This window comes from Rhincodon typus, chromosome 11, assembly GCF_021869965.1.
Source record: "Rhincodon typus isolate 14 chromosome 11, sRhiTyp1.1, whole genome shotgun sequence".
Classification (NCBI taxonomy): Eukaryota; Metazoa; Chordata; class Chondrichthyes; order Orectolobiformes; family Rhincodontidae; genus Rhincodon; species Rhincodon typus.
Window position 1 is genome coordinate 67866214 of NC_063342.1, and position 11811 is coordinate 67878024.

Here is an 11811-nt window from a genome sequence, read left to right on the forward strand (position 1 = left end):
AAAGTGTTGTCTGAGGAGAGAACATCTTCCAATGAAAGGCCTGCAGAGTGAACTTCAGTCCAGGCAGCTCGTCGGTGCGAGACAGGGACCTCACGAAGTAGCTGCAAACATCGATAATCTGGGCAGTTTGCCGCAGGATATCTTACTCTCTAGGCGGTTCATATAATCTATACATCTGAATGGACCGATCCCCTGTGCAGGATGGAAAATATTTCCAATAGTGATAATGATACGTTGTCACCGCTCTTTCGCTGTGATCACCAATCGTGTCCCCTCTTTCCCGTCTCCACTTTGATCCCAGTGACAACCGTCTGTATCATTCTGTTCATCGTCGGGGTCACCGGCAACACCTTAACGGTCCTGATCGTTAGAAGGTATAAGGATATGAAGACTACCACCAACCTGTACCTGTCCAGCATGGCGGTGTCTGACCTGCTCATCTTCTTGTGTTTGCCCTTTGACCTGTATCGCCTGTGGAAGTACAAGCCCTGGCTCTTCGGGGATTTCTTGTGCAGGTTTTATCAGTACATCAACGAAGGCTGCACCTACGCGACCATACTGCACATCACAGCCCTGAGCATCGAGAGGTACCTCGCCATCTGCTTCCCCCTCAAAGCCAAGGTCTTCATCACCAAGCGAAGAGTGAGATCAGTTATCGCCTTGCTGTGGTCTCTGGCCTTGCTGTCCGCTGTACCTTTCTTTTTCCTGGTTGGAGTGGAATACGATATGTGTAAACACACCGAATATGCCGTCAGCTCGGGGATCCTAAACATCATGATCTGGGTGTCCACCATCTATTTCTTCTTCCCCATGTTCTGCCTCACTTTCCTCTATGGATTCATCGGAAGAAAACTGTGGAAAAGCAAGGACGAGATCAGGGGTCCGAATGCTGCAAACCGAGAGCAGTGCCACAGACAGACCGTCAAAATCTTGGGTAAGTCCGGTTGTGCCCAACGGTTTGAGAACAAGCAGAAACACATTCAGAGTAAGCGCCCAGAGAATAGCCATTACATTATCTCGCCTTCAAAATATGCATGACCTGGTTGAGCAGAGTCTGGTCATCAAGGTGCAAACTTTTAAAATCTCCGGCAATTATAGATTGCCCGAATTTTAAATACAATTAAGGTACCCGCACACAAAGCAAGATATGTTGTGCATCATATAATGATCCACAGCATTCAGCAAATTCACTTCTGAGCTCCAAGGCTCTATGTTCAAGTTGGACCCCAGGCTTGATCACGAAAATCAAGGTCCTGCTGAGGTATAAACTTCTTTAAGATTGTTAAACCTAGAGGCCATTTTGCTGCTCTGTTGAGTATAAACTATATAGTACTGTTTCAAAGAATTTCCTGGTGACCAGGCCAGGATTTAATATTTAGTCATTGTGATAATAATAGGTTACCTGGTTGCTATTAGTGAGAGTTTGCGTGCAAATTGCCTATTATCACGACAGTAACTATACTTCAAAACCGCTTAACTGGCTGCCAAACGCGCTGAGACTTCTGCTGAAGGTGAAAATCATTTTACAAAATGCATTTGTTTTGAACACGCTTCGCATGAACCTGAACAATCGTTAAGATGTGAAGCTGGTCTTTGTGGGGATTCGAATATTGCACATCTTTTAAGTGACACAATTGTCAGCAGATGAAATAGTCCAGCTCATGCTGTCTTCCAGTGTTGTTCTGTTAATTGCAAAGTAATTTAGACTTGCAAGTTGTAAGAAAATAACCTGTTGAAAATGGAACAGGATTAAACAGAAAATGCTGAGTATACTCAGCAGACCTGGCAGCATCTGTGGCGACAGCTATTAATATTTCAGATCAACCCTCAGAACAAAGCTGATGGCTAGCACTGTAACTATACTCTGAACAGAAATAACAGATGTAAAATACTGAATGAACAAAATGTCTAATGGCTGATAGAAAATGACTTTGAATGTATCACTTAACGGTTAGGTTATTCGTTCTTATATTACTCAGTTTGGTCCTCAGGAAACATTTAAAATCTAGTCGCCTAGCTCTTTCCTTATAAATCTGTATTTGGAACACTACTGTTGGAAAGTTTAATTTATACATATTATTAGAAATCTGTTGTTAGCTTTCGTTTCTACATTCATTTGTTTTGCTTCCGGGCCTGCAGTGTTGCAACAGATGTTTCTTTTAAATAAAAAGAAGCCATTTGATTGTCAGGCTATTGAATGAACCAAAACATGCGTGCATTTGGTACAATAGAGTTGATGTTGTAGCTCTTATTTGCACATTACGAGTTACTGTATGCTTTGTTTGTCGACAGTGATGCCCAAGGAGCTGTGGTGTTGTACTACAGGTCTAACTCTAAAGTAGGGTTTTCACAATAAAATTATGCTGGAATTAATGGCCCTGTTTCTAATCTGTCTTTGCAGCTGTGGTTGTCCTTGCGTTTGCTATCTGTTGGTTGCCTTTCCACATCGGCCGAAATCTATTCTCCAACAACTCCGTGAGTGGGGGCATCGATATGTTTGTTTTCAGTCAGTATTTCAACGTCGTTTGCATGCTGCTGTTCTACCTCAGCGCCTCTATCAACCCAATCCTTTACAATGTCATGTCCAAAAAATACAGAACGGCAGCTCGCAAGCTGCTGTTCTCTCGCCAGGCTCGGCCGTGGTCTACCTTCAGCACCCGGGACATCAGAGACGACACTTTAGCCTGTACAGGGACAAGTACTAGCGTCTGAAACAGCCAAGAGAAACGGTGGATACATCTGCTGGATATACGGAATGAAGGGGAAAAACGGAACGGAGAAAATGTTACTTTTGTAAATACAGACTGTGCTTTTCTGAGTTCGTCTATGTAAATCGTCATATTGTACTTTGATGAAAATGTTCGCTCTATTAATGTCGTGTGCAAATTTGCTGCATGCCTTTGGATTTTCTAACTTTACAACAATTGCTAATTGGCTTAAATTGCATTGCAATCTTTTACTGTGCCAGTCTATAAAAAGGCGCGGAAGTGGAATCAAAATAGAAAATAGTTATTAAAACGTTGAGCAGTAGTTTACAGCCAGCTCAATATAAAGACGTGTACAGAATCGAAATAACATGACCATCTCCAAAACAGATTCGAAACGCTCTTTGGCATTCGCACCATTAGCATTCTAAGAGATGACCCCTGACCAGAAACTACAATGGACAACATTAAAAGGTAAATGTAAAGTCGCCATAGTTTTACCAGACCATAGACGAGAGGTAGGTTTAACCTGAGGTTCACCATACTTGTGTGAGGAGAGATATTGAGAAGACGGAACCTTCATGGTAACCTCAAACGGTGCGGCACTTAAACTAAACTGTTGATGTCACTTTGCATCCAAACCAGCGGTACAGCCAAGCTGTTCCAGTACAGTTACAACATTGGTATCTACCCAACAATGCGGAAAATTGCCTAAGTATGTCCTATACATAAAAAGCAGGACAAATCCAACCTGGTCAATTACAGCCCCACCAGTTTACACCGGATCATCAGTAAAGTGATGGAAGGTGTCACCAACAGTGCTATCAGGCAGCACCTGCTCAATGACACCTAGTTTGGGTTCGGCCAGGACCACTCAGCTCCTGATCTCATTACTGCCTTGGTCCAACCATTGTCAAAACAGCTGAACTCCAGAGGTGAGGTGAGAGTGACAGCCCTTGACATCAAGGCTGCATTTGATCCAGTGTGGCATAAAGGAGCCCAAGCAAAACTGGAATCAATGGGTATCAGGAGGCTAACTCTCTACTGGTTGGAGTCATACCTAACGCATAGGAAGATGGCCACGGTTGTTGGAGGTCAGTCATCTCAGCTCCAAGACAATCTCTGCAGGAGTTCCTTGGGATAGTGTTCTAGGCCCAACCATCTTTAGCTGCTTCATCAATGACCTTCTCTCCATCATTAGGTCAGAAGTGGGAATGTTCACTGATGATTGCAGTATGTTCGGCACCATTCATGACTCCTCAGGTACTGAAGCAGTCTATGTTCAAATGCAACAAGATTTGGACAATATCCAGGCTTGAGCGGACAAGTGGCAAGCAACATTCATGCCACACAAATGCCAGGCTATGACCATCACCAATAAGAGACAAACTAATCACCACCCCTTGGTATTCAACAGTGTTGCCATCACTGAACCCCCCACTATCATCATCCTGGGGGCTATCATTGACCAAAAGCTCAACTGGACTCACCATACAGTGATTACAAGAGCATGTCAGAAGCTAGGAATACTGCGGTGAGTAACTCCCCTTCAAACTCCTCAAGCCTGTTCACCATCTAAAGGCACGAGTCAGGAGTGTGACCGAATATTCCCCACTTGCCTGGATGAGTGCAGCCCCAACAACACTCAAGAAGATTGACACCATCCAAGACAAAGCAGCCCGCTTGATTGGCACTACATCCACAAGCATCTACTTCCTCCATGACTGACACACAGTAGCAGCAGTGTGTACTATCTACAAGATGCATTGCAGAAATTCACCAAAGATCCTCAGACAGCACCTTCCAAATCCATGACTACTTCTATCTAGAAGGACAAGGGCAGCAGATATATGGGAACACCACCACCTCCAAGTTTCTGTGCAAGCCACTCACCATCCTGACTTGAAATATATTGCTGTTCCTTCACTGTCACTGGGTCAAAATCCTAGAATTCCCTCCCTAATGGCATTGTGGGTCAACCCACAGCAGGAGGACTGCAGCTGTTCAAGAAGCCAGCTCACCACCACCTTCTCAAGGGCAACTAGGGACTGACAATAAATGCTGGCCCAGCCCACATCCCACAAATAAATAGGAGAAAAAAAAGTGCTAATCGAGCCCATACTCCCTGGCTAGAACAGCAGCTGGGAGTGTGGGTAATCTGCAGCCAGTGGCTCACCTCCCGATTTCTCAAAGTCTCTTTACTACCACTAAGGTAGGAGTTAGAAGTGTGATGGGATATTTTCTATGTGTCCAGATGGAAGAAGCTCCAACCAAACTCATGGAGCTACAGCATTCAGGGCAGAGCAGCATCTTGAACAGCACTCACTCTTTGACTTATACTGTTTAACTACCAGTGCACAGTAGCTACAGCATGCATGACAGCAGCTGAGGCTTCTTTGGTTGTACTTATTTCCTGAAACACATGATCACCAACACCTAGGGGAAAGCTAGCAGTGACATGGGAAATCTTCACAACCACTGCTAAGATGTTAATTGCTATTCTATAATTGTCCTCTTGTCAGAATCCCTGAAATGCCTAACCAACAACACCGTGCAGTGACCTTCACCAGATGATTGCAGTGGTTCAAGAATCGGGATCACAACCACCTGCTTATGGTTTACTGAAGACTGGTATTAATGCTGGTGTTCCAAGTGACACACATTATGGATGATTTTTTTAAAGAAATTATCTCCTTGATGTTGAGAAGATGATGCAACAAAACACCTCTCCTGGAAACATGCAATGCATCCAGGAGATGGTGTTTGTCATGGATCACATGACTCAGTCAGAAATAAAATATGAGGAACATGTCACCATATCCCCCAAAAATTGTTGCCTAATTGTAAAATCATTTACAGGCTGTGAAGAGGTGTATTTAATACTTATTGTAATAATTACAACTGCGTACTAATTAAAATTGGCTAATGCACAAGATTTATTTCTGATAATATTGATAGCTACATGTTCCTACAAAACCATAACTTTCAAAAAGTTATGTAACAAAATAATTAAAACATACAAATTGTTGTATACTTAAATTACCATTACCATTTAGACATCAGTGTACTTAAAGGGAGATCAAGCAACCGAGGAATAGTGATTGTGGCTCATGCAGTATTCCAGGTTTCATGGTGCTGATTGTATGGTAATTGACGTCACTGAACTGGTTTGTTCCAGTCATTCATGGTAACCACCAGCTACTTATCATAGGCTTTGACAGGCTTTAGCTAAACATCCAGGCTAAATATTAAATGAAGGCAAAAACTGATACTTTGCATCAATCTTACTTTATACTACATATAAATGTGGAGGAGCTTTTTTCTCTCTCTTTCTGTTAATCTATGTTTTAGATATGAAAGAAAATGCTTAAAATGGAGTGTTCCGAATACTATGCACAATATTCTACATTTCAGCTTGGCTCTGTTCCATGGAGTTCTCTCCACAAAATGCTCTGGATGCTGTGTCAATTAAAGTTTTCAATTTTGACATCAAGAGAGTTTTATTAGGTGAGGGTATCAAGAGATATGTATCAAAGCCAAGAAATTAATTTGAAACATAAATCATATATGATCTAAGTGAATGGCAGAAGAGACTTGAGAGGCTCTCCTCTTGGTTCATCTGCTTCTCCATTTCTATGAGCAAAAGCTGGAGTGTTTAAAATCTGTTACTAAGGAATATAAACACAGTTTTTACTTAGTAAATCATAGACAAGAGATTCAACACTTTAGAATTTGGTTTGTTTCATGTCTTGATGCTTTTAGGAATACTATTCCTCAGTGGTGATGCAGATGATTAGATGAAGCAAAGTAGGAGAAGGCTTATGTGGATTTTAAAAACCAAGAGACTAATTGGGACTAATGGTAGTGGTTTTATCACCAGACTATTGATGTTCTGGGGAACCTTGGTTCAGATCTTGCTACAGGCGAACATGGAATTTGAATCCAAAAAAAATTTGGAGTCTTTTAGGGGCGGCACAGTGGTTAGCACTGCTGCCTCGGTGCCAGGGACCCAGGTTCGATTCCAGCCTCGGGTGACTGTCCATGTGGAGTTTGCATGTTCTCCCCGTGTCTGCATGTGTTTCTGCTGTGTGCTCCGGTTTCCTCCCACAGTCCAAAGATGTGCAAATTAGGTGGATTGGCCATGCTAAATTGTCCATAGTGTTCAGGGATGTGTAGGTTAGGTGCGTTAATATGGGAAATATAGAGATAGGGTTAGGGAATGGGTCTTGGTGGGATGGTGTTCAGAAGGTCTGTGTGGACTTGTTGGGCTGAATTGCCTGTTTCCGCACCATAGGGATTCTATGATTCTACGACCTGTTTTGGGGCAACAAATTTGATGAAAGTTTTCCCATCATTTATGTTTTTATCTCCTAGTTTCCAACTTGAGCTTTTATATATTTTTTGATTTAATGAGATCTATTGCTAATACGAATGTCAAACTAATGAACTGAACATGAGAAATCCAACACAATCGGGAATGTTACACTAGATAAAGATTGATATCTTCATTTGTTAAGAACATAATTAATCAATGAACTGCAACCTAATTTTACTGCAAACACTCTACAAAGTGACTGCAGACATTTTCAATTCTAATATGACACTGCTTCAAGAAACTAATGAAGCTTGTGGAGCAAAAATTACATGAATTGATTTACTTACAGATCTGAAAATAGATAGGAGCTGCTGACTGGTGGCCTAAATGGATTTTCTCTGAGTGCAAAATGATGAAAAGGTTAAACTATTGCAGGAAGAATGGTCATTTTTTGCAGGGGTGGGGGGTTGGTATCGGTGTCTGCTGTTTTGTGCCCTTATCATCATTGATTCTCTCCCCGCTTTGGGTTTGAAATTCAACTCTGGAGGTGTCACAAAACTTTAAAGTTTTTGAGCAGATTTATAGTTTGGGTTGTGGATGAAGTTGCAGATTTGCTTGCTGAGCCATTGTGTTTGACTGCAGACGTTTCATCACCCTGCTAGGTAACATCGTCACTGCGCTTCCAGTGAAGCATTGGTGTTCTGTCCTGCTTGTTGTTTTATATGCCTTGGTTCGCTGGGATGGTTGGTATTACTTCTGGTTTTGTTCTTCAGTGTTTGTATATCGAGTCCAGTTCAATGTATTTGTTGACGGAGTTCTGGTTTGAATGCCAGGCCTCCAGGAATTCCCTGGCATGTCTCTGTTTGGCTTGTGCTATTATGGAAGTGTTGTGCCAGTTGAATTCATGTCCTTCTTCGTCCGTGTGTATTGAGACCAGTGAGAATTGGTCATCTCTCTTCTGGTCTCACTGGATCTTTACTCCATTGACTTCACTGACAATGAGCAAGGTGTACAAAGGGCAGGTGATCTGCTACATTAACAAAATCTTAGGCCCATTTGTGGTCTCTTCATTTCCCAAAAAGATAGGATGCACAAACCAGATGTATAAATTTTCATTCAAGCCCAGTTAATGTGTTATGATTTCAAACTGCACAATAAATTTTAACTGCTGAATTTGAGATCAACAACCCCAAAGTCTTACAGCAAGATATGAATTTCAGCTCTATACTTCCATAAATACTACGCTGGAAGATTCATACTCACCTGTTTATTCATGTAGTGAAAAGAAATAATAATAGCAATGAGGCTTTTTAAAATCATTAATGTGACTCAATGGTAGATCATTGAACTCCTATTAGGAACACAGAAAACTTGAGGAAGTTTGCCTACCATCCTGATAGTTACCTGATACAACATTAATATAATTATTTGCTAATCATAGTAATCAACCTCTTGTCAGTTAGGTCCAGACATTAAAGACAATCCTCAGCAGTAGCATGCTTTGCGCATCATAGGTGCAAAGGCAACATTCCCCTCCCAAATATGCTATTGTTACCACTCCATGTCTCATATTTCTTGTATACTGCTCTTGGTATCCAGGTTGACATATCAACATCATCTGACATGTTTTTCAATCCATGCCAGTTTCAGTGATTCCATTCTAGAAAAGATAATTCCAATACCACTTCACCTCCCACCGCCCACCCCCAACCCTGCCACCCCCACCACTCCCCAAAGACCATTCTTTCTGCAATAGTTTAACCTTTCCATCATTTTGCACTCAGAGAAAATCCATTTAGGCCACGAGTCAGCAGCTCCTATCTATTTTCAGATCTGTAAGTAAATCAATTCATGTAATTTTTGTTCCACAAGCTTCATTAGTTTCTTGAAGCAGTGTCATATTAGAATTGAAAATATCTGCAGTCACTTTGTAAAGTGTTTGCAGTAAAATTAGGCTACAGTTCATCAACTAACCTACAAAGCAGTGGAAAGAACATAATACAAGGAAATCAGTGGCTCCTTATTCTTGATCCATTGCCGCATTGACAATGGAAAAGCAACCCTGAATATTCCACCTTTCTGACTGAATTCGAGGAATGCAGAAATGGAACAAAACTAAAATTGGTATTAATGGGGAATTTCAGTGACATTTAAAACTTGGCTGTCTGACAGTGTATACATAAATCAGTTCCACAGAAAATTGATTTGTGCACAGATTAATTTTGGAGCATGTTTTCTAAATTACATGTCAATAGCAATGTCTATCACTGTTGAGTGAGTTTAGTCACTTGTAAGTCAAAATCATACAGCAGTGAAAGAAGCCATATGGCCTTTGCACCTGTGCAAGTTCATTGAAAGAGCTCTCCAATTAGTATCACTTCCTTGCTCCATCTCCATAATCCTGCAAGATTTTCTATTTCAAATAATGTCCAATTTAATTTGAGTATTAATTGGAGTACAGAAGGCTACAAAAAGGTTCAATGGATTAATTTTAAAACTGTGAAATATTTTGATAGTGCAAATAAGGACAGATTTGGTTGCAGAATCACTTGTCAGTTTAAAATGGTCACTGGGAGAGAAGAAGGATTAAAGCTCTTGCTTGTTCTGATAGAGTTGGTGAGAGGTTAATCCTGGAGCACACATCCACTACTATGGAGGAGAAAACATGAGGCAATGGAGTTGAATAATATTTTACATGTTTGTATCTTAAACTGTACAGAATTGATATTTTCATACTTGCAGGCAGGAATCTATGCAATAAGAGCAGAAAAATGGTATGAACATCATTAAGAAAAGAGCAGTAAAAGACATGAAGTCTGAAGGACTTCAGTTATGTATAGGTGTTCAAAATCTGTGATTGCTGTCCTTAGAGCAGAGGGTAATGGGAGATTTAATAGAGGTGCTCAAAATTATGAAGTGTTTTAATAGCACACTTTTAAATTGTTTTGACTAGCAGAACATCATTAACCAGGGGATGCAAATTTAAGAATTAGCAAAAGAACCAGAGCCATTTAAAATGCAGTTGTGCACCGGGTGAAGTACTGTCAGTCTGGAGCCGCCCGCCTTGCTCCTATCTGAAGAATTGTCCTGAAGATGGAAGTTAGGTTCCCATTTTTGCAGCAGGGACCCAGAGGTCCTGATGGGTGAGGTCGTGTAGATGAGGGCAGTTTACTTTTCTCAGGACTGCCAGGAGACCACAGCTCCACACCGTGCCAGCTTGGCCCAAGGTTGCAACCTAAGTGGGTGCTGTTTTCAGTCCAGAAGAACACCCAACAATGCCACAAGAAGGTTAATGATTTTCTGTACTCCACGAGGTTAAGTGCCACCATCTTCTGTCACATCACACTCTGCTACCACACTCACCTGTCACCAAGTTTCATGGTCTACCACTCTCACGACTTCAGGCAACATTTCCCCACACTGTTTCAGCAGTCCCACTCCAACCTCTCACATACTACTCACCCTGCATAGCCCCTGTACTGCTTACTCACTCATTCAGGACAACACTTTTCCGCACCTTTAATGACCGGGTCAGTCACTTTCACCTCAGTCTTTCTGTCTCATTTGAAGTGAAAACAGCTTACAATACAGCAGAAAAACACACGACAGTTGTGATGGGACATCGACCTACTCACCCACAACAAAGAGAATAGTGGGAGAGGACAGAGACTGCCCACGTAGTGATGCTAAAGCTTTCCATGTCTGAGCAACCTAGTAAGATTTGTCAAGTGCTGTGCTGCTCTCCCATACTGTCATTGTTATTGTTACTGTCACTGTCACATTACTAACATGCCCAAACTTCTACCCCTATTCCACAATTCATTGTCTCATCTCGTGCAGGCACCAGTGGTATCTATATAGTCTCTGCCCTCAAGAGGCAGGCCCCAGAAGCCATCCTTTCTTCTAACTCTGCACACTCAGCCACAGATTCGTCAGAGAATGCAGTGGCTAGGCTGCCTCCTGCACCCTCCACCAACTCAGATGTTGACTCCTTAGTGGGCACTTTCGCTAGATTAGATTAGGGAGCATAGAAGCATAGAAGACAGGAACAGGAGTACACCAGTGGCCTTTCAAATCTGCTCCGTCACTCAATACGATCATGGCTGATCATCCAACTCAGTACCCTGTGCCCTCTTTCCCATTACACATGTTGATCCCTTGCACATATTTTGGTGAATACATCACTGCCATGTCTCTACAACTGTTTGAGGGTCCTGCACATAGACACAGAAGGAAGAAGAAAAAAAAAAATCTTGAGGCACATAGTGGGTTCCCATGACACTTCATTGTAACAAAAGGTGCCATTACACTCTGAGAAGTGCAGCACTGAAATGGAGAACTGCATTCTAAATGGGTGGAGAGGCACCATGATAATTGGGTGAGGCTGGTGCATGATCGATGACGACCTGCATAGATGAGGGTGCAGGCATTCACTGCCTCTGGGGCATGCTCTGAGGATGTTACTGACTATAGTCCTAGCTGATGCCCTACAGGAGCAAGCAGGGAGTTGCCGGTGCAAGCTAACTACTCAGACTTTCATGTGGGGAATTGATCCCATTTAGTTTCTCTCCAACAGATGGGAGAATAAGAAAATTGAGATCAATAAGACAAAATCAGGTACTATTAGCATGAAAATGCATGCAAACAGGCCTCTTGCTGCTCACTAGCAACAGTCTCATTTTGGCATTCAAAACACTCTCAACAGCAAGAATCTAATTTCTGCTGATCTCGTCATAGTTTCCCAACTGAGTAGTCATTGTGCACATCATTTAGGGCCAGGACAATTCTGCC

The 11811-nt window shown here is 42.0% G+C and overlaps 2 protein-coding genes across 2 annotated transcripts in view; both read left to right on the plus strand.

The window, feature by feature from the left end:
* fndc3a (fibronectin type III domain containing 3A) overlaps positions 1 to 11811 on the plus strand; it is a 138629-nt gene that overhangs the window by 120693 nt on the left and 6125 nt on the right. The window lies entirely within an intron of this gene.
* On the plus strand, positions 202 to 6617 carry mlnr (motilin receptor). The gene is made up of 2 exons (XM_048602818.1): positions 202 to 934; positions 2402 to 6617. The coding sequence occupies exons 1-2, from the start codon at positions 202 to 204 to the stop codon at positions 2710 to 2712; spliced, it is 1044 nt and encodes a 347-aa protein (XP_048458775.1). The 3' UTR covers positions 2713 to 6617.